The sequence below is a fragment of the Polychytrium aggregatum genome (assembly GCF_025602895.1).
Source record: "Polychytrium aggregatum strain JEL109 chromosome Unknown BJ171scaffold_24, whole genome shotgun sequence".
Lineage (NCBI taxonomy): Eukaryota > Fungi > Chytridiomycota > Chytridiomycetes > Polychytriales > Polychytrium > Polychytrium aggregatum.
The window spans coordinates 274,186-295,353 of NW_026516226.1; the positions used below are offsets into that span (position 1 = coordinate 274,186).

Genomic DNA, 21,168 nt, shown 5'->3' on the forward strand with positions numbered 1-21,168 from the left:
CAAATGACCCGTTTTTCCAGAGCGAATCCGGAGAAACCCGCCGCCCCACTGCCCCACCGGGCCTGGACACTGCTCGCTCGTTCGGCAGACCTAGGCGAGATCCTCCATCGGGCACCGACAGCAGCACCGGCTGTGGCGCCGCATTAATAATGCTCGATTGATAGGCGCCGCTCGATAACTGCGGCAGCATATATTTCGTTGTCGATTTCACAACACTACCGCTTTCGTGCCAAGCCCAAGCGTCTGTCAGCACCGCTTGATACCAGGATATTGGACGGGCTTGGGAGCCATGGGAGGTGGTGCGGTGCGAGCCAAGCCCTCCACCAACCCTCGCAAATGTTTGCAGTGCAGGGCTCACACAATCAGGTCGAGCTCGTAGCGCTGGTAGATGTTGTTGCTGTCGTTCTCGGCTCGGGGATAGTAGCCCACAAGGGCGCCTTGGGCACCGATGTACAAGCTGTTGTATATCTTCCAGTAAATCTCGCGCACTCGGCGAGCGGGATGGAACAGCCCTTGAAGAACGTACTGCAGAATCACGGCTGGGCCCAAAGCCACACGCAGTCCCTCGATGGCCTCCATGACAGCATTGATAACGTGCGGCGAGGTTTCTGTTGGCAAAGGCACGTCGGGTCAGTCGGTGGCGAACAGAGGCAGCAAACTCAATCGCCCTGAGCCGAGTCTGTCCTTTCTCTTGCCTGCATTCAGTCACTAGCGGGTGCGGGATTCAAGTCGAGAGAGCAGCGACACATGTTCCAAAACCAGATTTCCCAAACGGCTCAGCGGTGCGCTCGTTCTTGCAAATTGCATGGCAACTTACCAAAGATGTTCGGCCAGACATAGTTGAGGAGATGATGCATGGCGTCCTCGCAGCCCAGACCAACGACACCGAGGGCCATGTGCTTGACCGTGGTGCAGGCCGTCTGGCGATGGACCAGATCGCGGTCCATCAGAGCATCCTCCAGCAGCGGCGTGACCGCATAGACATAATCCTTGCCCATCTCGCCAATGTACTCGAACAGGAAGCTCAAACTCTTCAAAACGCCGTTCTGGACGTTGAGCTCCGGAACGCGGTACTCGTTCATGAGCGCCGGCAGGACCGTGAAGGGTGAGCACGTTTCGGCAACGATGGCAATGGCAACGGTGGTGCACACACGGTTCTGGCGCTCCTGGACCTTGAGGTTGTTCAAGAGCGTTGCCAGTACATCCTGCGGACCAATCGCCTTGGCAATGTAGCCGAAAGTGTTGACAGTGGCACGCTGGATTGCCTTTTTGTGGGCCTTGAGCATGTCCAGGAGCTCGAAGCAGATGCGCATCCATTCGCGGGCCGAGACATACTCGGCGCCACGATCAGCGATGCGGCCAACCAGGTCGATGCAGTTCTCCTGCACCTTCTCGTGTCGGTTCTTCAGGATCGGAGTCAGCCGAGGAAGGAGCTCCTTGATGGGGGGAGTCATGTTGCTCATGCCAATGACATTGACGATGCTCTTGAGAGCACCCAGGATACTGCCGAGCACCTCTGGATACTCTTCGCCAAGATACTCATACAGAATCACACCGAGCTTAGCCATGACGGCCTCTTCACCGCAGTTCTTCATCACGACGACGATCCGGGAGATCAAGTCGGCAGCCTGCTGACGGACCTTGGCGGATTTGTTGTTGAGGCGCCATCGGATGTTGCCCTCGATCTGAGTGATGTAGGGCTTGACGCGCAAACCAAGCGAGTTCACGACCGTGCCAAAGCCGTTCAAGATGACAACGTCTTCAATGGTCTGCTGCTGGAAGGCATACAAGATGCCGTCAATCAGGATCTCCTCGAGGCGATCGTCGATATCGGCCGTGCCGAGCTCCGAGACCACCTTGTCGATCGTCTCCATAACCATCTTGCGATAGGGCTCGCTCTCGTCCTTCAGATCCTCGACGATCCGCTTGACGATTTCAGAGACTCCGACCTTGCGGGCCAGCTCGACTGTCGTCTCGACCAGTTGCTTATAATTGCGGCGGTCCAGAGCCATCCTTCGAACCCAAAAGTGCTTGAAGAACTCGTCCAGGATCTGGGTGCGGATGTATTCGGCCGAGACGCCATCCGTCGCCGTGCACTGCTTGACGACCTTGAGAACGATTTTCTTCATTTCTTCATCGGGTGACTGGAACTCGCGGATCAGAATCACCATCACTTGGCGAGTGTAGAAGTTGGCGTGCTCGGGGGCCATCAGGGGGATGATGTAGCCAACGGCCTTCAAGAATGCAGCCAGACCTTTGCCGCGATGCTTCTTGGTGCCCTCCCAGAGTGGACGCAGGGCCGAGTCAAAGGATTCGATGCCGTATGGTGCAGCTGCTTCAGCCAAAGCCGCAATTGCCAGTGCGCTGATGGTTCGCACTTTCTGCTGTTCATCGGTGATCCCGTGGACGATGGCCTCAACCAAACTCTTGAGGTGCGGAAGGACAGCGCAGCCCATCAGAATGGCGATTTGCTGCACAATCTTGATGCCTGTATGTCGCGCCTGCCACGACTTTTGCGACCGACACACGGCGCGCAAGAAAGGAAGGAGCTGAGGAATGCCGAGCGCCGAGGCGACGACCGAAAAGGCTCGCGCAGTGGTGTTGCGGACATATTCATCGGGGTTATCAATGTCCGGGCGCATGGTTGGGATCATAAAGGCCAGGCCGGCAGCCTTACTGAGGTTGCTGATGATCTCGCGTCCTTCGACGCGGGCGTAGTAATCCTCGTCAATGAGCAGCGGCTCGATGACGACAAGGATTTTGTGAACGTACGGGCGAACAAGGTCGTCGAGCTTGTAGAGGATTCGGTCAATGACCTTGACAAGCAAGTGGCGCTCCTGGTCCTCCAGGGTGGGTGACATGAGCAGCGGGAGGATCTGGTTGAAGAGCGGGCCGGCACCAAACTCGCGGGCCTTGTCCGTGATCTGTCGCAAGGCGATCTTGCGAATGGGCGGCGTGCCATTCTTGATCTTGAGAAGCAGGCGCATGATCTTGCGCTCCTTGAGCTCGTCCACGGACAGATCCGACTCTTCCTTTTCATCAAAGAGCTTTCCAAAGTGCTGCATGTCCTCGGGCTTGAAGAACTGGAGATTTCCGACGCCGGAAAGCTCCGGAGGAATATCATACTGCTGGTGCCGATCCTCTTCCTGCATCATGAAGCCGGCGCCAACCTGACCGGCCATCGGGGTGGGTGTTTGCATGAGCTTGCGCGCAGGGGTGCGGATAGGCTGGTAAGTGGCTGGGGGCTCAAGGATCTTGTAGCCAGTCGTGGGAAACATAGCATCGAGCTCCTCGTCGGTGAGCTCTCGGTTCCGGTAGTCGATTTCCTTTTCCCAGCGCATTGCATTGACGGCCTCGGGGGTCATGGGGACCTGGACCTGTCCAGGCGTCGGCGTGAGCAAACCCAAGCCTCCAACCGGGGTAGCTGCGAACTGGGACGACCCAGCAACAGGGGTCTCGTCCCAACGCGACCGCCTGCCAGCTGTCGGTGTGGCAGCCGGCCCGGCCTGCTTGGGAGTCGCATCCCACTGTGTGCTTGCGGCCACAGGGGTCTCGTCCCATCGATTGCGTTTGCGCGGGGTCGGAGCGGCTGAGGCAGCAACGGGGGTCTCGTCCCAGCGGTTCGAGGACGTCTTGGTGGGCTTCTCGTCCTCCTCCCACTCGGACTTGGGCGGGCTGGTGCTGTGACTCTCGCTATCGGATGTAGGGACAACAGCAGCCTGGTCCCAGCGACGTTTCCGAGGCGCAGGCTGTGTCGACGAGCTCGCAGCCGCTCCGGACTTGTCATTCTCGGCAGCCTCGCTCCGCTTCTCCTGGATCAACTTCCGGACACGGGCTTCCTCCTTCTCCAGTTCGGCCTCTCTCATGACGTCAGCATAACTGCGCTGCCCAGCCGTGGGCTCTTGGTTGGAAAATGCATCGACTCGCTCGGGGGATAGCTGGCGGTTCAGACGCCGCTTGCGGTAATCGTCCTCGCGATCGATGACCTTGCGGGAGGTGCGTGCCATGGGGTCGAGGCTGTCCTCATCATCGGCCCCGAGAGTAGCCATCTCATCCAGGATGGCCTTTGGGGCAGTGTAGGATGCCAGCCTCTTCTTGGGCTGCGTGTGCATCGGGTCAAAGTCGTCGTGGCTCTCGTTGATGGGCAGCGAGTCGTCGTACTCGGCATGAGCCCCGCCCGAAGAGCCAAAGCCCTCGACTTCGTCGTATGTGTTGGTGGATCGGCCAAAGGCGCTGCCTTTTGCCAGAAGAGCCTTGCGCTGCTCCTGGATGGCACGGATATCGTCATCTTCAACTGCATTGCAGAGATCGAGATGTGGGAGTAGTTAGTAGCTGGTCAGCAACCACTCGGTGCCATTTGGGGAAGGGTGCCGTTCGCGGATCGCCCCAGAGGTGACGAGCGACTGGCCATCATCAATGCTCAGCACAAGCAACTGGACAGGTGTAACCAACAGGCCAGAGCATCAGCGATCTGTCGGCCAGACATGGGGATCAGCAGGACGGACCAAGAAACGAGATCTTGGGAGAGTGCGACAGCGCCCTGACGCACGCCGCTCCGGTCGAGGATACCGAGTCTCAACTCACCGTCGCTCATGGTTCCACTTCCCGGCGCCGATCAGATGCTGATGGATGTGCAATACGATGCCGCTGCAGACGGTGCGATCAGATCGACACGGTATGCGCAGGGTGGTCGGGGTCGATGGTGGTCCGAGGCGGTCGGCAGGGCGGGGCTGATCGAGATTCTGGTTCTCCGCGCCGCTCTCGGCGAGGGCGTCTCGCCACGGCGAGCAGCACCGACAGACGGCTCTCGCCTCAGTCGCATATGAATTCATTTGGTGCCCAGGCCCGATTTTTTTGTTTGACCCTGGTCTTGGAATCAGGACAGCGAGAACACCACCAAAGCCGACAGTAGCAGGATCGGATTGACAACGGAGCGAAGCGTGCTTTGACTGTAAAGACAAGTGCATCAGCTGAGACTACACTCTTTGTCGGGCCCAAAGCAGCCGAGACCAGGACAAGCCAGAAGCCGGCAGGAACCAACAGCAACGGCAACGACAACGGCAACACGAACCCGGCTACCGAAACAGCTGAACGCACAACAACTCGCCGGCACTGTTGGCCAACTCCTCCTCTATCTCGCAAAGATAGCTTACAAGCCAGATCACACCGCAACCACAATGGCGTCACCGCACAACTCCCCTGGAAAAGACACATCCACACCATTGCAGCTGGCGTTCCCCTCGGACGATCTGTCCGTGGACCAGGACAGCGATCCCTATGCCGACAAGCTCGGCGGAGTACCTGTAAGTGCTTTCAGATCGACTCATTTTCGTCCGAGAAAGAGGTTCCACTCAAAAAGACAAGATCCGTGTTGCCATCTCGAAACGAGTGCCCGTGATGCAAAGAGCTGACCCAGCACCACTACAAACCATGCCGCAACTCGAATAACTTGTACGGCCAGGTCTGGTTCGACAGCAACATCCTGCCTGATCCCGAGTGGGCACGGTGTGGAATCTGTGGCGAACCCTTGCATCTGGTGACCCAGATTCTGGCCCAGCTGCCTAGCAAGTCAAATCAGCACGACCGGGTGTTCTACATCTTTGGTTGTAACAAGCGCGCCTGCTCGATCCAGCCCCAGAGGTAATATATATCCACCGCGATTGGCAGCAGGCTGCAAATGAAGACGAGCTATCACGGCTCGCTGTTGACCTGCAGCACTCAAATCCACGAGGGCATTGGCTCGATAGAAGCGTGGTGCCGGGGCAGCAAAGCCTGGTGATTTCTTGGCAGGACAATCTCTAAACGTCTCCTCCGGCTGGCCCAACTTGGCAATGTGCCTGCACAGCTGGAAAGCTATCAGATCGATAAAGGCCTTGAAGCCCAAACCGAAGAAGAAGAACAAAACCCCAAAGAAGCCTAATGGGAAGCAGGGCCCGGGCAAGAATGCGATCCCAATCGACTCTATCCCCGCGGATGGCTCGCAGCCATCCTCGCTCACCAACCAGACTCCAAAGAAATCCAAATCAAACGCACACTCTGCGACACCAAAATCGATCCAAAAGAAGCCCAATACCTATTCGACGCCGTCGGGTGGGGACTCGAGGTCAAATCGCACTCCAATTGCAACGCCTGTGTTTGGACAGGAGGATGTAAGTCGAGGAGAACAAGACTCTTGCAGATGGCACTCGGCCATATCCCAGGGAGTTCGGAATGAGCGGACTTGCTCAAACGTAGATCTTTCGGCCACTTACTCACTAGCCGCTCCCTGAATCGGGCGAACCCGAGCAGGATCCGTGGGGGCCGACTGCGATGACATCTGAGCCAGCATTTGGGGGCCCGCGCTCGCCCATGCCCACATTCGGATCCAACCCCATTTCCCCTTCGAATCGAGTGCTCTCGACGCCGACAAAGAGACCCACCAAACCGTCGTCGCCGTCGATCACGCCCTCCTCAGAAATCTCGGATCTACTGACCACACGGGACCAAAAGTATGCCTGGCTGGATGAACCAGAGGTACAAAACGTAAGACATGGCCACACGGCGGAACCAGACAGCGCTCGCCCGTATATCTGGATATCTTGATATCATTTGATGACACCGCGGTTTAGAGCTCGACCCTGTATTTGATTCGGGGGACAGATTCGCATACTCATCTGCTACCCACACACACTTCGCATACTTGAGCAGGCACTGCCAAAGCAGCCGGATTTTAATCAACCGGATGATGAAGATGAAGACAACGAGATAGCTGCCAAGGTTGTCGGAGTTGCGTCGACAAAAGACCAACCTGTTGCCACACTGACCCCAAAGAAGCCCAAGTCGCGGAAGCGAGGCAAGAAAAAAGGAGTGGATCAGACACCAAAGCCTAGCGAGCAGCACTCCAAGGCTCCGGAGGAAACGGATCCGGCGCCGTCTCCACACAATCAGCTAGAGCCGCAGTCACAACCTTCTCCCGCTGCAGAGGATGTCCCAGAAGCGCCGCTTCATGTAGCCGATTCAGATGTGAAGAGCGACGGCGAATACTCCCAGCCGGAGCCACACGGGCCCCAGCTGAGTATCGAGGAGCTACGAGGTGGGAATTGCCGCCACTCGAGAGCACAGAAGGAAGGTGGCTATGTTGTAGGAGACGGATCTGACACCCTGAACTGCTCTGCCTTTAGAACGGTGGCAGCATCCACGACCGTTTCCCGCGTGCTACCTCGAGTTTGCTCACGAATCCCAGGGCGAGCAAAATTACGACTATGAGATGTTCCTGCTGGCTCAGTACCGAAAGTCGGAAGAATGCAGCGAGCTTGATGATGCGCTGCTGCTGCAGAGTATGGAGAAGGAGGGACTTTTAGACGCCTCGGAGGGGGCCGGAGGCGGTGGCGGATGGGGCGGGGAGGCCTACGAAAAAATGAAAGGCCCCAAGGGGTTCAACAAGGCCTTCAAAAAGTTCATCAAGATTGTTGCGGAGGAGCCTGAGCAATGCATCAGGTAGGCATAACTGCTGCTTGGATACAGATGGGACGGACATGAAGGGACAAGATTGTGGCTCACGGGTCGGCAACACTAATCCATGGCACCGACGGCAAAGGTACGGCTTCCAAGGCGATCCGCTCTATTACAGCAACGATGAGACGTGGAGCAAGCTCACCAAGGAAGGGCCGCCGCCCTGTCCCAAGTGCAAGGAGCCGCGCACCTTTGAGTTTCAGCTCATGCCCGCGATTCTCTCGGTACTTCCCACCGAACGGTTCGCCACGGAGCACCTGGACACTACCGTCGGGGCTGGGCCAAAGGCAAAGGACCCAAAAGCAGCGTCGAGAGCACCGGATCGCCCGGACCTTGACGCATTTCTGAGCCAGTATGCGCTGGGCATGGAATGGGGGACGGTTTTAATCTTTAGTTGCTCGAAAGACTGTGACGGCTTCGATCACGCCAAAGACGACGAGTGCAGCGGCAGAGTCGCCTTCTTCGAGGAGCACATTGTCGTTCAACGTGAAAGCATTGATGGGGCAGCCTGAGAAGCAAAGCAAGCTGGGAAGTTCGGGGTTTAATCGCTGTACTTTTCTAGAGAAGCGAAGAATGACTAAGCAACGACATGTGTTGCCGTTTATCCAATTAGCGGTACAAGCCTTGTGCATGATGATTGTCAATAGGACGAATCGTCCCTAAGAATAGGACCGGATAGCACGTCCATGCGCTTGTCCGTGATGGGCCACTGCTGCACAGGGACCGCATTTAACGGCAGGACCGCGCAAGCAGGACGAACAGTTGTATGCGCCTCCCTAACCTTCGCCCACGAGATATCGGTGGTTCCAGCACTGTGTATCGGCAACAATACTCACGATTGCGATGGCATGGAGTCGCAGGAGGTTGTTGGCAGCACATTGGCGTTCCCCGAGCGAGTGGTGTGAAGGAAATGTATTCGCGATTGGAACCACAAATAGCGACGGGAGTGATGGCTGAGATCCAGCAGCCGCATCTACTCATGTGCCGCTGAGAAGCCTGTAAACTAAGCATGGATCCCCAAAGATGCACCACAGTCCTTGTGCATTTCGATGACGATGCCGATGCCGATGCCGATGCCGATGCCGATGCCGATGCCGATGCCGATGCGGATACAGAGAAATATGAAATCACCAAACCAAGAGTAGAATCAAGTGAGCCCCATCACAGAGGCGACCATGCACCGTCAGGAATCTAGAACGGCGTTTGGCCGACGATATTCCCTCTATATGTGCGAGGACAGAAACCAACCGGCAGGTATCAGTGTGGGATGTCGAAAGTACATCGCGCCGCGGAGACCACTCCAGTGAGCCACGGCAGACAGCCCGGGAATGGAGAGGGCTTGAACTCACGCTGGGAAGTAGTTGCACACCACGGTGTATGGGAAGGGATCGCTCGTTACGCCTACGGCACATCCGACAGTTTTTGTCGTCTTCCATACGATCTAGTCGTCCAAGGGATCAAAGCGGCGATAATGAGAATATGAATGCCTCAAATCGAGGGGCAACTTTGCATAATATCCGGACTGGCGGCGATATCCAGGTATCCGAAACAGACCTGTGTGTAGTGCCCATAGAGCTCAAAGCTGCCCTGAGGGATGACTTCGCCGTGGTAGTTGACGCTCTCGGCGCCCCACGATGCTACCGCCTGTTTGCATGAAACCGGGCTTCCGGTACTGGCATATAGGTTTTGTCCCTCGCCTATACATTGTCGCAAGAACGGATTTGTGTTATGGCTACGACAGAAGCCGCATACAGGATACACAATAGAAATCCGAGGGCAAAGCTGAGCGGGTGGCGTTATATTGCTGGAAAGTGAGATCGAACGGGGCGACGTAATAAGTCATATGACGAAGGCAGGCCCACATACCGGACTGACTGGGAATCCAATGGTTGAATCCCTGGTGATTCTGAAACCACAGCTGCGCGTCATTGGCAATGCTACTATCCCACGTAAGCGATGGCAATCCGAGTTGATTTCGGATGGTGTTGTGGGCACTGAGGCAATCGATGATATCTTGTGAGAGCACTGGGGATGGGGATGGGGATGGGGATGGGGCCACTGATGATGACGGTGTGGGCGACGGAGACGGCGATGCCGCTTGAAACAAAGGGAATTTAGAACCGTTGGGCGGTGAGCACTGACTCGAGCTCAGGCTTGCGCCAGAAGGGTATGAATTCCGGCATGCGAACGACGGTGGGACGCCGATCGGCGAGGCGGTGGGCCGCGGAGATTCGCTTACCGCATTTTTGGCAGGCCCACACAAGCCGAGGGGTACTGTTCAAAGACCAGACTGGCTCAGACGTGCCATCCGCGTACAGTATGTAGATAACCATGTTTCCGTCAGCCTGAATGCTGAGGAGGAATGTTGCGTTGCTCTGACCCTTTGGCTTGCCGACATTGCTTCCGGTTGCGGCAACGGCAGTTGTCACGCCAGCTGCACTTGTCCGGTAAACAACCAGATTGCCGTCGCTCTGAAGTGTGGCAAACGTTTTGCCCTGGCCACCATCGAGGGTGTTGGACGAGTATCGGGGCTGGATCGTCGGTGGAGTGGCTGTATAGCTGTAGAGCACCAAGTTGCCATCGAGCTGCATCGACAGAAAGTATGCGGAGCCGCTTGAAAGCCCAAAGACAAATCGGTTGCTGCCTTGCGAAAGAGACTGGTTTTCAAGCAGAACTGCCCCACCGATACCGTTGCAGATGACTCCGGTTTGGCTTGTGAAGGTCGGAATCGTACAGTTGGTGAAGGCCGAGCAGGCAGTGACGGCTGCCGGGGGTGCATGGAGGCATTTTGGATGGCTGTTAATTGCAAGGCATTATAGATCACCCCATTGAACAGATTCGAATCACAGGCTCCTTTTGATGCAGACGACACGATCCATACCGAGACAGAGAAAGAAGGCAACGGAGAGAGTACGGGGCATATTGAGCAGTTTGGTTGGCGAGGCACTTGATCGAGGGCTGCGATCGACGATTGGGGGCTAACGTGAGAGGCTCGTTTTGTATCTGGCTGTCTATGCCCTCTCCTTTGAAGTGACGCCGATCGGATGGTGCCCGACGATGTATAAGAGTGCCACAGATTGCAGGAGGAGGACGGGTTCGGCGGGAGGGATGGAATAACCAAAGGGATGGAATAACCAAAGGGATGGAATGGCCAAAGGGATGGAGTGGCCAAAGGGATGGAGTGGCCAGAGAGCCTTGGCCAGGGTTGTTGTTGTCAGCGAGAATGGGTCTGTCCCTGGAGCCTTCACCCTCGAGTTGTTTGTCCAAAGGCAGGCGGGCAACGGCTGGAGGATCAGATGAGGATCGGATGAGAGGGGTCACGTCCCCGGCCCTGATGCCCAGCTCATGCAAACAACGACGTCGATGGCGACGGCGAGGCGGGTAAGACGAGATGTGTGGGCGAAGTGGACGATATGTGCGGGGCGGTGGGTGAGTGGTGGGCGAGCGGTGGGTGAGCGGTGGGTGAGCATGGCCAGGGCCATGACAGGGCCCAGCCAGGGACAAAATGGCGGCAACGGGATGTTGCACAAGCAGCTGGTGTAACATGAATGTACAATAAGCGTCTGGTAGGCGAGGCGGTGGACGAGGCCAACAAGTCCGCATTGGTCCAGTGGCTAGGATCCCTCGCTTTCACCGAGGTGGCCGGGGTTCGATTCCCCGATGCGGAAGACATGCCTTCTTGGCTCAGTTGGCAGAGCGTCTGCCTAGTAAGCAGAAGGTCACCAGTTCAATTCTGGTAGAAGGCATTTTTTGCTCGCTTTTTGCTGTCCATGCTTCGATCTGTCTGCCGCTGATCGCTCGCTCGTCTCTCTGCATGCTCTGATGTTCTGGTGTCCCTCAGCCCTGTGCTGCACACTCAGTTCTGTATCCTCCATCATCCATCATCCATCCTCCATCCTCTCCCCTGTACACTCTACTCTGCTTTCCCACTGTCGGTCTCGGTTTCGGCTCCAGTTCTTCCGCTGTGATGTGTCTGTTGCTCCGTTGCTGACCCGGGTGGTGGTGCTGCATTATACCGCCAGCAGTCCATCACCACCCGGTCGTGCCGTTGCCCTGATCTCGGCCGACCCTGCTTTCTTTCTGCTGCCGCACCACTCTGTCCAGCGTCGTCCTGCTCCACTCTGGCACCTCAACCACACTTTCATCCCCAATGCTTGTCGTCTCCATTCATTTTCTCATCGTTCCACTGTCTCACTGTTCCTTGCTTCGATGGCTCTGTCGACTATCCTCCGAATCACTCTCAACTCTCGGTGCTGTCATCATTTCTCATCACTCTCATATGCAGTATCACCTTTCCCGATACAACCCACATCCGCTCCACCCAATCTGTACCCACGGTGCCACAACATCCACTCCGACATTCCCATCAAAGTCGCCACGTTCCAATTGTCGGTGCTACTCCATCGTTGCATCTCCGCCTCCATTTTACTCGCACATTTCGCCTCCTGCTATTTGCTGCTTGAGTCCGACTGCTCGTGGCCGACTATCAGTAACACTCACTTGTGTGTCGACAAGTATTGGCCTTGATATGGTTTCGACTGATGATCGCCCAACCCACACCACAATCGACTCGATCTTGTGGAAATGCCAGCTTCGCCATCCCTCGAGTTGACTCGGCCAGCTTTCCGATTCGTGCTCATACATATGGCCTCACGGATGATATGGACCGACCCACTCATCAAGCACTCTGAGCCTGTGTCGGCTTCTGCCACCACGCATCCCTCCAACTGCATCACCAACGCACCATTGTCCATGAGGTTGAGTTTGGCTGATCCATCGTCCGACGGAACCGACTGCCATCGTCCCGATCGATGTCGAGCCGCATTTGAAGTCTCGCAGCAGCCTCTCACTCCTGCATAGCCTCGCACCTCCAGCTGCCCACCAAACAGCCGTGGATTTCCCAGCCACAGCTTCAAATGCAAGTGCAAGTCCACTCATTATGGGGAAATCAGGCATGCACCACATGATCTTGATTGCGACTCCAACGAGCAGCTTGTCTCAGCCGACGAGGCACCGACAACCACAGCAACAGTTGTTGTCGTAGTAATCAGCGTCGCAGCAATTCGCTGGTTGAATGGCAGCGGCCCTGTTCCTGGGATCAACCGATCTGTCCCTGGTCGACACACAATCTCGTCCAATTGTTAGCCATGAGTGGTGAGCATCGCTGAGTGGACCAGCAAAGCTGATGGAACGGATACTGATTGCCAGGTCGAGGGTCGCATCGATGAAGTGATTCGCAGATGATGGAGATGATACCGAAATGGATGTGTGGAATATTAACGGGCTGCAGCAGCGAGCCAACCGCGCCTGAGTGCAACTGCCTCAGACAGGACTGTCGCGGAAGGGACGAGGAGCGGGCAGTCCTTTGGAGCCTGGGATCGAGGCGGGACGTACTCCATATCGGTGGGACGTGGAGGTGGAGGGGTTTCTGCAACAGTGAGCAGTCGGGTTCTCATGCTGGCCCGTGCCGCAGACAAAGATTCGGTCCATGGTGAATTGAGACCGAGTGTGACTGAGTGTGGCCAAGGGCCAGTCGCAGTCAAGTTCGAGGAAGTCTGAAAGTGGGATGCGACTCCAGCGGATCCGACAATTCCGAGGATGGAGGGCGTCGCAGGCAATGCCGATGCTGTCTGTTTTTGCAAAATACTCTCGCAGTGGACCGGTCCGGGGAAGAACGAATGATGCGCCATAGCCAGAGCCAATCCGATATTGGCAGAACAGCAGCGGGCAGCCAACCAAGGTGCGACGATGAGTTGGGGGATGGCGATATCGCAGGGACAGAACGAATTGATGCCGGGGACAGGTGTTGGGTCGCAGTGGCGACGATGAAGCAAATGTGTTGCAGCGACGATGAGCCGCGAATTCTGCGGGTTGGTCGGTGGGCCGGCGAGTTGGGGATGGGCGACAGACGCAAGGTGCAGAAACATGAAGTGAGAGATTGGGGTGAGGTGCGATGGGAATGGGGCAAAAAGATGAACCGACCGGGATTCGAACCCGGGACGCAAGCTTGGAAGGCTGGCATGCTAACCACTACACCATCGGTCCTTATTGACGAAGCAAAATCAGGGTATATGACTCTGGCAGGCGAGACACAACAGACGACATAGAGAGAGTGCAGCCGCACAGTCACACCCGAGCTGCTGGGTGCAGACGATGAAGATGCAATGACAAGCAGTGAGGATGAAAGTGTGGCTGAGGTGCCAGAGTGGAGCAGGGCGACGCTGGATGGAATGGTGCGGCAGCAGAAAGAAAGCAGGGTCGGCCGAGATCAGGGCAACGGCACGACCGGGTGGTGATGGACTGCTGACGGTATAATGCAGCACCACCACCCGGGTCAGCAACGGAGCAACGGAGCAACGGAGCAACAGACACATCACAGCGGAAGAACTGGAGCCGAAACCGAGACCGACAGTGGGAAAGCAGAGTAGAGTGTACAGGGCAGCGGATGGATGATGGAGGATGGATGATGGAGGATACAGCACAGGACTGAGGGACACCAGAACATCAGAGCATCAGAGCATGCAGAAAGACGAGGAAACGATCAGCGGCAGACAGATCGAAGCATGGACAGCAAAAGCGAGCAAAAAATGCCTTCTACCAGAATTGAACTGGTGACCTTCTGCTTACTAGGCAGACGCTCTGCCAACTGAGCCAAGAAGGCATGTCTTCCGCATCGGGGAATCGAACCCCGGCCACCTCGGTGAAAGCGAGGGATCCTAGCCACTGGACCAATGCGGACTTGTTGGCCTCGTCCACCGCCTCGCCTACCAGACGGTTATTGTACATTCATGTTACACCAGCTGCTTGTGCAACATCCCGTTGCCGCCATTTTGTCCCTGGCTGGGCCCTGTCATGGCCCTGGCCATGCTCACCCACCGCTCACCCACCGCTCGCCCACCACTCACCCACCGCCCCGCACATATCGTCCACTTCGCCCACACATCTCGTCTTACCCGCCTCGCCGTCGCCATCGACGTCGTTGTTTGCATGAGCTGGGCATCAGGGCCGGGGACGTGACCCCTCTCATCCGATCCTCATCTGATCCTCCAGCCGTTGCCCGCCTGCCTTTGGACAAACAACTCGAGGGTGAAGGCTCCAGGGACAGACCCATTCTCGCTGACAACAACAACCCTGGCCAAGGCTCTCTGGCCACTCCATCCCTTTGGCCACTCCATCCCTTTGGCCATTCCATCCCTTTGGTTATTCCATCCCTCCCGCCGAACCCGTCCTCCTCCTGCAATCTGTGGCATTAGGTGAGCGGAGGCAGTCTTCTGTCATTCATAATTTCCCCCAGTGACTCCAATCTTAAATTCGGTCAATGGCGCATCACATTTGAGCAAACACATCGCCTTTCAGCGAGCATTTGCGATGTGTCTTGTTGGATACAAACAGCAGTTCCCCCCTCCGATCGTCCTATTCCTCGAAAAAATCTTTGATGACGGACGTCCATCCCGAAAGTCCCTCACCGCTGCTGACACCCGCTTGTTCATCGGTCAAGAAGCCATCATCGCCCCACTGGTTGGTTCCGGGTGATGGTGGGGGCGGAGTCGGAGCAGGCGGAATACTATAGTCGGTTTGTCCAGGGTCACTGGTGGAGGCCTCTGTGGTTGAGTTCGTTCCTTGTGGTGCCGCTTCGCCACTTCCAGGGATGATGATTGGCATCGGCATCGGCATTCCAGCACCAGGGCCGACTGGTGGAACTGGTGCCGGAACAGAGGTCGCGCCAACTACTGGCACCGGCAAAAACCCGCCGCTGGTGAGATGATCCAATAGTGTGAGTCAAACGGATGCCGCACACTGAGAGGCACCCCAGCGAGAGAGGATATTCGGTTTGGCTGCGATAATAGCGATGATACAGATCGCCCTACTCACTGGGTGTTGGAGTGTCGGCTAAAGTAGTCGATATCGATGTTGATGGCACAGGCCAGCATGACGGCACGCTCGTCGAGGGCAAGTGAGCGGACCTTTTGTTCGGTTGCATCCATGCGAATGACATACTGTCCTGAATCGGTGAAGATCTATCGCGAGCGCGTACTGTTAGATGACTGGCGACAAGCCGCAAGCTTTATCATCACCTCAAGGCAACATTTACCTCGCGGGCAAAGCCACTAAAGTTGCGGTTGATGCTGCCAAGGGAGCCGCTGCCCTCGTCGCAGATCTCAAAGTCCCAGGCCAGAAGAGGAACATCGATGACAGCAAATTGTCGCTTGCTGCCCATATACAAACAGGAAAGATCGGTTGATGATGTGCTTTCGGAGAAAGGCATGCCGATTTCGAGCCGTCGAGGCTCACAGGTGCACATACCCGACGAAAAGATCGTATTTGCGACGCCATGGGTGCCAAGATCTGTCAAATGACGTCCTGTCAGTCACCAGCGTGTCACCAGCAGGTACAGCCATGCAAGAGGGCTCTCATGTGAATGGCTTGCCGGTGCCGATTCTGCTTACTGTTTAACCTCGCCAATGCATTGGTCATGAGAATCAAGGACTGAAATCGTGCTGTTGAGGAGCCACTTCACCGGCCGTCGAACCTTGAGCACAAGCTGGCCGTTCCTGTCGAGGATGTCCGCACCGAATGCACGCCGTGTCCGCATGAGTTGTCGGAGAAGCGATCCGGTGAAGGTGCTCTCGTCTTCTGCGATGAAGCCCACGTTCTGCATCCAGGGTACATCAGAAGGCAGGTGAGTTACGACTCGGAGTGAAGATGTGGCGGGGGTGCCAATACGGTGTGCAGCTTACATTTCCAGAGGCGTCTGTGATCGAATACTTGTTTGCTTGCTCGTAGCCTGCCAAAGCCTGAGATAAGTGTGTGCTCAGGTCGCCGAGAAGGCAGCCGGGTGCTTCAGAACACATCCCTGACCCGTACCTATGAGGATGTTCATCATCTCAAGCTGCCTTCCAACCATGAGGGCCGAGTGGGCCAATACACTGTACGCCGATGATGCCGTGGTCAAGGTCGCATCGGGACTGTCGGCAGGGATGTCGACAATGTCGGAGATCTGTGTGATCGCCTCGGCCGGAACGGGCACAAAGTCGGTTGCGGTTTCGGGAGTGGCGGCCGCTTCGGAGCTGGCAGGCTCCTTTGGCCGTGCTTGCGTTCGCCGCTCGGGCTGCTTGTAGAAGTGGTCTTGCCTTGGAGCTAACGGAGTCGGCTACGTAAGAATATGGAGATGTGCGGCTCCGTTTCAAAGGGAAGGGGAGGGGAGTGGTTGTGGTGGTCATGACAGCGCAAACTAACGAACCTCCGCTGGGTGCAGTTCGAAGGGCCCGATGAGCGACATGGTGGGCCAGACTGGAGGTGAGAAAGGCGGGGCGCCCATACAACAGCCTGGAGGCCGTGGGTGTCGAGCCTATGGAGCGGATGGCCCCAGCGATGCTTCGGGCGTTCATTGTGAGATGGGGGACGCAGTCTGGGCCAGCCAGGCCGAATTGCCAGTTGGCAATAAGACGAGAGAGAGAGAGAGAGAGAGAGAGAGAGAGAGAGAGAGAGAGAGAGAGAGAGAGAGAGAGAGAGAGAGAGATATGAAGCGGTGCCCTTGTTTTCGCTCGTCCCTTGCCCATGTCTCCGTTCCTTCCACCCCGGCGATCGATCAATGGCTCTCCTCAACCTTCTGACCGCCCCCCGGCTTGCCCGCCGCTGCTTCCGACCCCTCATGGCCTCCAGCCCATCCCGCAGCCTCTCGTCGCTCGTGTCCACCCAGTGGCTCCAGGACAACCTTGGCTCTGTCGTGGTGCTGGACGGCTCTTGGCACATGCCTGCTCTGAAGCGGAATGCTTTCGAGGAGTATCTTGCCCAGCATGTCCCTGGAGCTCGCTTCTTTGACATCGACAGGATTGCCGACCAGGCCACCAACTTGCCCCACATGCTTCCCTCGACTAAGCAGTTTGAAGAGCAAGTTGGTAAATGCATCTATTCGTTCTCTGCGACTGCGACGGGACTGGGCTGGATTGGGCTTTGGAGTGCGCGGGCTCGGACCAGCATGCTGCAGCTCTGGCGGCGACTTGCTCTTGACTCTATCTGACACATACTCGTCTCAGGCCAGCTTGGCATCTCCAACGACGACCATATTGTCGTAAGTGCACTGCCTGTTATTGGTACGGGATAGCTTCTGGACGCGGACTTGAGGTGGCTGAGCGTAGTATCTTGGCTCTGGTCCAGGTCTATGATTTCAACGGCGTCGTTTCTGCCTGCCGAGTGTACTGGACCTTCAAGGTCTTTGGGCATCAGAAAGTGTCGGTCCTCGATGGCGGTATTCCAAAATGGATCAACGAGCAGCGACCCGTCGAGTCCGGCACTGTCGACGGCTTCTCGGTAAGGTGTCCGAGGCGATACCCAAAGCGTCACTGCCTGTTTGCAAGAGGCACTCTGATCTGCAGCCGATGGACTCGCCTGTTCACCGACAGCCACACCCTCGACCGGCATACCCTCTCAACAGAAAACGAACTTCCAAGCTGTGTTTCACCCCCAACTTGTTCGGGATTACAGCCAGATCACCCAGATTTCTGCGACCAAGGCCGAGCAGATCGTAGATGCTCGCTCTCTTGGAAGGTCAGTACCGAGCACCGTCATCTGGCAGCTGGCAGCTGGATCGACTCGCTGCTGGTCCGGGCGTGGCTGCCAGAGGCGATAGCCGATGTTTGATGGCGTCGGTGCAGTCTGCTCAGGACCACATTCATTTGCGGCAACCAGATTCCAGGGCAGCGACCCTGAGCCTCGCGTGGGCCTCAGCAGCGGCCACATGCCCAACTCGGTCTGTGTTCCTTTTAATGAGCTCTACGACCCGGCCAGCAAGACCCTTTTGCCAGCCGACAAGCTCCGGGAGCTCTATCGCACCAAGGGTGTCAACCTGAGCCTGCCGATCGTCAACTCCTGTGGTAAGCGATGGTGCCGCCCAACACATGCAAGCTGTGCAGCAGCTGCACCTGGCATTGTACCTACCGCCACGGACTGACCGGGAATTTCCTCACTATTCGCTCTACCTCCAGGCAGCGGTATTACTGCTGCGGTCAACTACGTTGCGCAAGAGCAGGCTGGCGCCGAGCAAATCTCTGTCTACGACGGTTCTTGGACTGAGTACGCCTCGAAGCCTACAAGCATCATCGAGGACTGTGGCCCGCGCTAAGAGCCGTGCGCACTATTTCCCGCGGGTGCCATCTCCAACCGAGAGCCACCAGGCATTGCCTGGGGCGATCCCGGCATTTTCCATGCACAAATGCGAAAGTAGACTGGGCGAGGATTTCGGCTTGAATCTGCAGCCAAATATATCGTTGCCGCATCGGCCGGGTCAACCACATACAGCTTGGTGCGATATCTCGATATCGAGGTGGTCGGATCGGGTCGAGCGAGTCGCTCGCCATGTAGTCTGGGCCATGGGTGTCTGGCGATGTCTGGCGATGGATGTGTATTCAGGATCCAGAAAAGAAACCGACAGCCTTGACTCAGAAACCGGGCGGCATGTTTAGAAAAAGGGGGTCGGCTTGCTGGTAACGATGACATCTGGACGTCCTGGTTACGGTTGGAAGGACAGTGTTTCTTTCCTCGATCGGTCTGAATAGTGACATGATCGAGCCTTCAGAAACTGGATTTTTACAATAACAAAACTGATCGGAACTATATTTAGAGCGCGAAGGGGGTACATGTGGATTAATGACTAGACTAGAGCAAGGTGAATGAAGGGATGCATGGAGAAAGGAGTAATGGTGGCGGGAAGATATATGCATGGTATAGATACAAGTTATAGGGCAGAGAAATGGTGGTCTGGGAGTCGGTATGGCGAATGGCGAACAAGGGGAGTAGAATCAGATTCACTCTGGGAGTTTCGGGAGTGGGTTGCGTGTGAACGGAGGAGGCGTTCGTGGCGAGTATTCAAATTCAAACGTCGCCGGGGGCGGGTGCTGGTGCGCCGGCAAGCCAATCCTGACGGACTGCCTCTTGAGACGATGGCGCTCGAGAATTTTTCCGGTATGATCAAGATCCTTTGAAGCGGCGAGATAGCGCTCGTTGGACTGGGAGTGGGAGCGAGGGCGGTGGGGAATGTCGGCGATTTCGGTCGGGACTGAGATGGTCGTGGCGGAGCGCACTCTGTTCATGGGCAAGGGCAGAGGATAGGGGCTCTTGTCGACGACAAGAGCATGGCTGTCGCTGCAGTCGGTGCTTGTCGAGTGCGAGGAGTAGCTCGGGGTCGAGGAGGCGTCGGAGAGAGCCGAGCGCAGCGTCAGGGAGGCCGAGTCTACAAAAAGACTTGAGGCCTTCATCCGCGGGAGCCCATCCTCCATCCACTCCAGGTCGTCCAGGACCTGGGATTCGTACGATCCCACGGACGGGCCGGGCAACGTAACGAGGGGCAGACTGGGGCTGTACAGCATAGAGAGACGAGCCCGGGGACTAGACGATAGCGAGACTTGGAGTGATGGCGCAGACAGAGTCAAGGGATTCAGGACGGGTGTGGACGGTGCAGAGCCATGTGGAGTCGAGATATTGATGCTGACGCTCGACCGGGGACTCGTCCCGGGTGACTTGATAAACGTGGCCTTGAGCGGCTCAGAATGCGAGGATGGAGTGATTATGTCGAAGCCCTGGCTGTCGTTGGGAAACACTGGGGGCTTTGGGTTCTTCTGGGAGAGCATCTGCCGCCGATGAATGGTAATGTGCTCGAGTTCTCTGGCGACGGCGTCGTCCCTGGGTGATAGTGGCGTGCCTGCGGGCCGTTGCTGGGCCGGTGGTGAACTGGGCTCGGATTGGCCATTAGACGGCTTACGCTTCCATCCGAGGATCATAAGGCCGACGAGAGCCGCGGCGGCAACACAGCCCACCAAGACGATGAGGGTCGGGGAGACGCTGCTGATCAGCCCATTCTCGCCGGCGACAGGTGCGGTGTCAGGTACAATAGGTTGGGTCGAGGCGACTTGAGCGGCGGCAAGCGCAATGCAGAGAGCGCCAAGGACACCCATGCTTGCACAGCGGTGTCTCTGGGGTTGGTCGGACTATTGAAGATAGCAGGCGGCGCGTGGATTCATGCGATGACCGGGGAGTTGAGTTCCAGCAGGGCGCGTCGTCACGCTGGCTGATCCGGCCGGGGGGGGTTTGCAGATTGCAAACGGGGTTGTGGATGCCGGTGCTGGCGGCTCAATGCCCGCAGGAGGACTGGTCGGCAAGGCGGCAGAAGCGAGAGCGCCGACGGGAGGAAGAAAAAATTGAGCGACCGTTTTATGATCGTGCATGTGGCCGAGGCCAAGAGCAAGCCAGAGAGCCAGCACGCAGCACCAGCCGCGTGCACTGGCTCGTGGCCAATCGGTGCATCGCTCACGCCATCCGACGGGGCTGTGCGCTGTGCGCTGCTGGCGGTGCGTGCTCGGCCGGTGGGTTTGGTATGAAGAAGCGGCGACGGCCCGGGCGGAACGTGGATGTTGGCAGGACCCAATCCGGCAAGGCGACGATGCAGGACAGACGCCCACATGTCCCCGGCTGCCGCACCTGGACGGCGGTTCGGAGCAAAGCCTCACCAAACATGACGACCTGTGTGGTCGTTTGTCGGTGGGCTGGCGCTTGCGACGACAAGGACATGTAGTGGCCGATGTGGCTGAGGGAAACCAGAGCCCGGGACGGCATGGAGGGCAGATTGACAAGTCGTGGATGTGGATGTGGAGTGGAGGGGGGGGGCGAATTGCGACAATACGC

General features: G+C 57.0%; 6 protein-coding genes and 5 non-coding genes across 11 annotated transcripts; 4 read left to right on the forward strand and 7 right to left on the reverse strand.

Annotated features, from left to right (window-relative positions):
* Window positions 1-150: 150 nt before the first annotated feature.
* BJ171DRAFT_509730 (armadillo-type protein) lies at window positions 151-4,746 on the reverse strand. The gene is made up of 3 exons (XM_053111425.1): window positions 4,585-4,746; window positions 818-4,294; window positions 151-608 (listed from the first exon to the last, which is right to left on the reverse strand). The coding sequence occupies exons 1-3, from the start codon at window positions 4,592-4,594 to the stop codon at window positions 355-357; spliced, it is 3,741 nt and encodes a 1,246-aa protein (XP_052965557.1). The 5' UTR covers window positions 4,595-4,746; the 3' UTR covers window positions 151-354.
* Window positions 4,747-4,868: 122 nt separating this feature from the next.
* BJ171DRAFT_509732 (programmed cell death protein 2) lies at window positions 4,869-8,253 on the forward strand. The gene is made up of 7 exons (XM_053111426.1): window positions 4,869-5,303; window positions 5,462-5,640; window positions 5,846-6,149; window positions 6,289-6,522; window positions 6,688-7,072; window positions 7,161-7,476; window positions 7,577-8,253. The coding sequence occupies exons 1-7, from the start codon at window positions 5,178-5,180 to the stop codon at window positions 8,001-8,003; spliced, it is 1,971 nt and encodes a 656-aa protein (XP_052965558.1). The 5' UTR covers window positions 4,869-5,177; the 3' UTR covers window positions 8,004-8,253.
* Window positions 8,254-8,498: 245 nt separating this feature from the next.
* Window positions 8,499-10,522, reverse strand: BJ171DRAFT_144526 (CAP domain-containing protein). Its single transcript, XM_053105731.1, has 6 exons — window positions 10,373-10,522; window positions 9,731-10,255; window positions 9,358-9,588; window positions 9,046-9,188; window positions 8,841-8,932; window positions 8,499-8,713 (listed from the first exon to the last, which is right to left on the reverse strand). The coding sequence occupies exons 1-6, from the start codon at window positions 10,410-10,412 to the stop codon at window positions 8,683-8,685; spliced, it is 1,062 nt and encodes a 353-aa protein (XP_052965559.1). The 5' UTR covers window positions 10,413-10,522; the 3' UTR covers window positions 8,499-8,682.
* A 565-nt stretch (window positions 10,523-11,087) lies between these two features.
* BJ171DRAFT_t144 lies at window positions 11,088-11,159 on the forward strand. The gene has a single exon. It is a non-coding gene; the product is annotated as a tRNA-Glu (tRNA).
* Window positions 11,160-11,164: 5 nt separating this feature from the next.
* On the forward strand, window positions 11,165-11,237 carry BJ171DRAFT_t145. The gene has a single exon. It is a non-coding gene; the product is annotated as a tRNA-Thr (tRNA).
* Window positions 11,238-13,464: 2,227 nt separating this feature from the next.
* On the reverse strand, window positions 13,465-13,536 carry BJ171DRAFT_t165. Its single transcript has one exon. It is a non-coding gene; the product is annotated as a tRNA-Gly (tRNA).
* Window positions 13,537-14,079: 543 nt separating this feature from the next.
* On the reverse strand, window positions 14,080-14,152 carry BJ171DRAFT_t164. Its single transcript has one exon. It is a non-coding gene; the product is annotated as a tRNA-Thr (tRNA).
* A 5-nt stretch (window positions 14,153-14,157) lies between these two features.
* On the reverse strand, window positions 14,158-14,229 carry BJ171DRAFT_t163. Its single transcript has one exon. It is a non-coding gene; the product is annotated as a tRNA-Glu (tRNA).
* A 521-nt stretch (window positions 14,230-14,750) lies between these two features.
* BJ171DRAFT_509736 (Scramblase-domain-containing protein) lies at window positions 14,751-16,893 on the reverse strand. Its single transcript, XM_053111427.1, has 8 exons — window positions 16,733-16,893; window positions 16,357-16,629; window positions 16,230-16,276; window positions 15,939-16,144; window positions 15,796-15,837; window positions 15,584-15,701; window positions 15,364-15,509; window positions 14,751-15,244 (listed from the first exon to the last, which is right to left on the reverse strand). Exons 1-8 carry the CDS (start codon window positions 16,878-16,880, stop codon window positions 14,905-14,907), a joined length of 1,320 nt encoding a protein of 439 aa, XP_052965560.1. The 5' UTR covers window positions 16,881-16,893; the 3' UTR covers window positions 14,751-14,904.
* A 163-nt stretch (window positions 16,894-17,056) lies between these two features.
* On the forward strand, window positions 17,057-18,784 carry BJ171DRAFT_509738 (Rhodanese-like domain-containing protein). The gene is made up of 6 exons (XM_053111428.1): window positions 17,057-17,390; window positions 17,529-17,563; window positions 17,650-17,802; window positions 17,927-18,039; window positions 18,181-18,365; window positions 18,477-18,784. The coding sequence occupies exons 1-6, from the start codon at window positions 17,084-17,086 to the stop codon at window positions 18,611-18,613; spliced, it is 930 nt and encodes a 309-aa protein (XP_052965561.1). The 5' UTR covers window positions 17,057-17,083; the 3' UTR covers window positions 18,614-18,784.
* Window positions 18,785-19,069: 285 nt separating this feature from the next.
* BJ171DRAFT_509739 (uncharacterized protein) lies at window positions 19,070-20,699 on the reverse strand. Its single transcript, XM_053111429.1, has one exon. It carries the CDS (start codon window positions 20,439-20,441, stop codon window positions 19,296-19,298), a length of 1,146 nt encoding a protein of 381 aa, XP_052965562.1. The 5' UTR covers window positions 20,442-20,699; the 3' UTR covers window positions 19,070-19,295.
* Window positions 20,700-21,168: the final 469 nt, after the last annotated feature.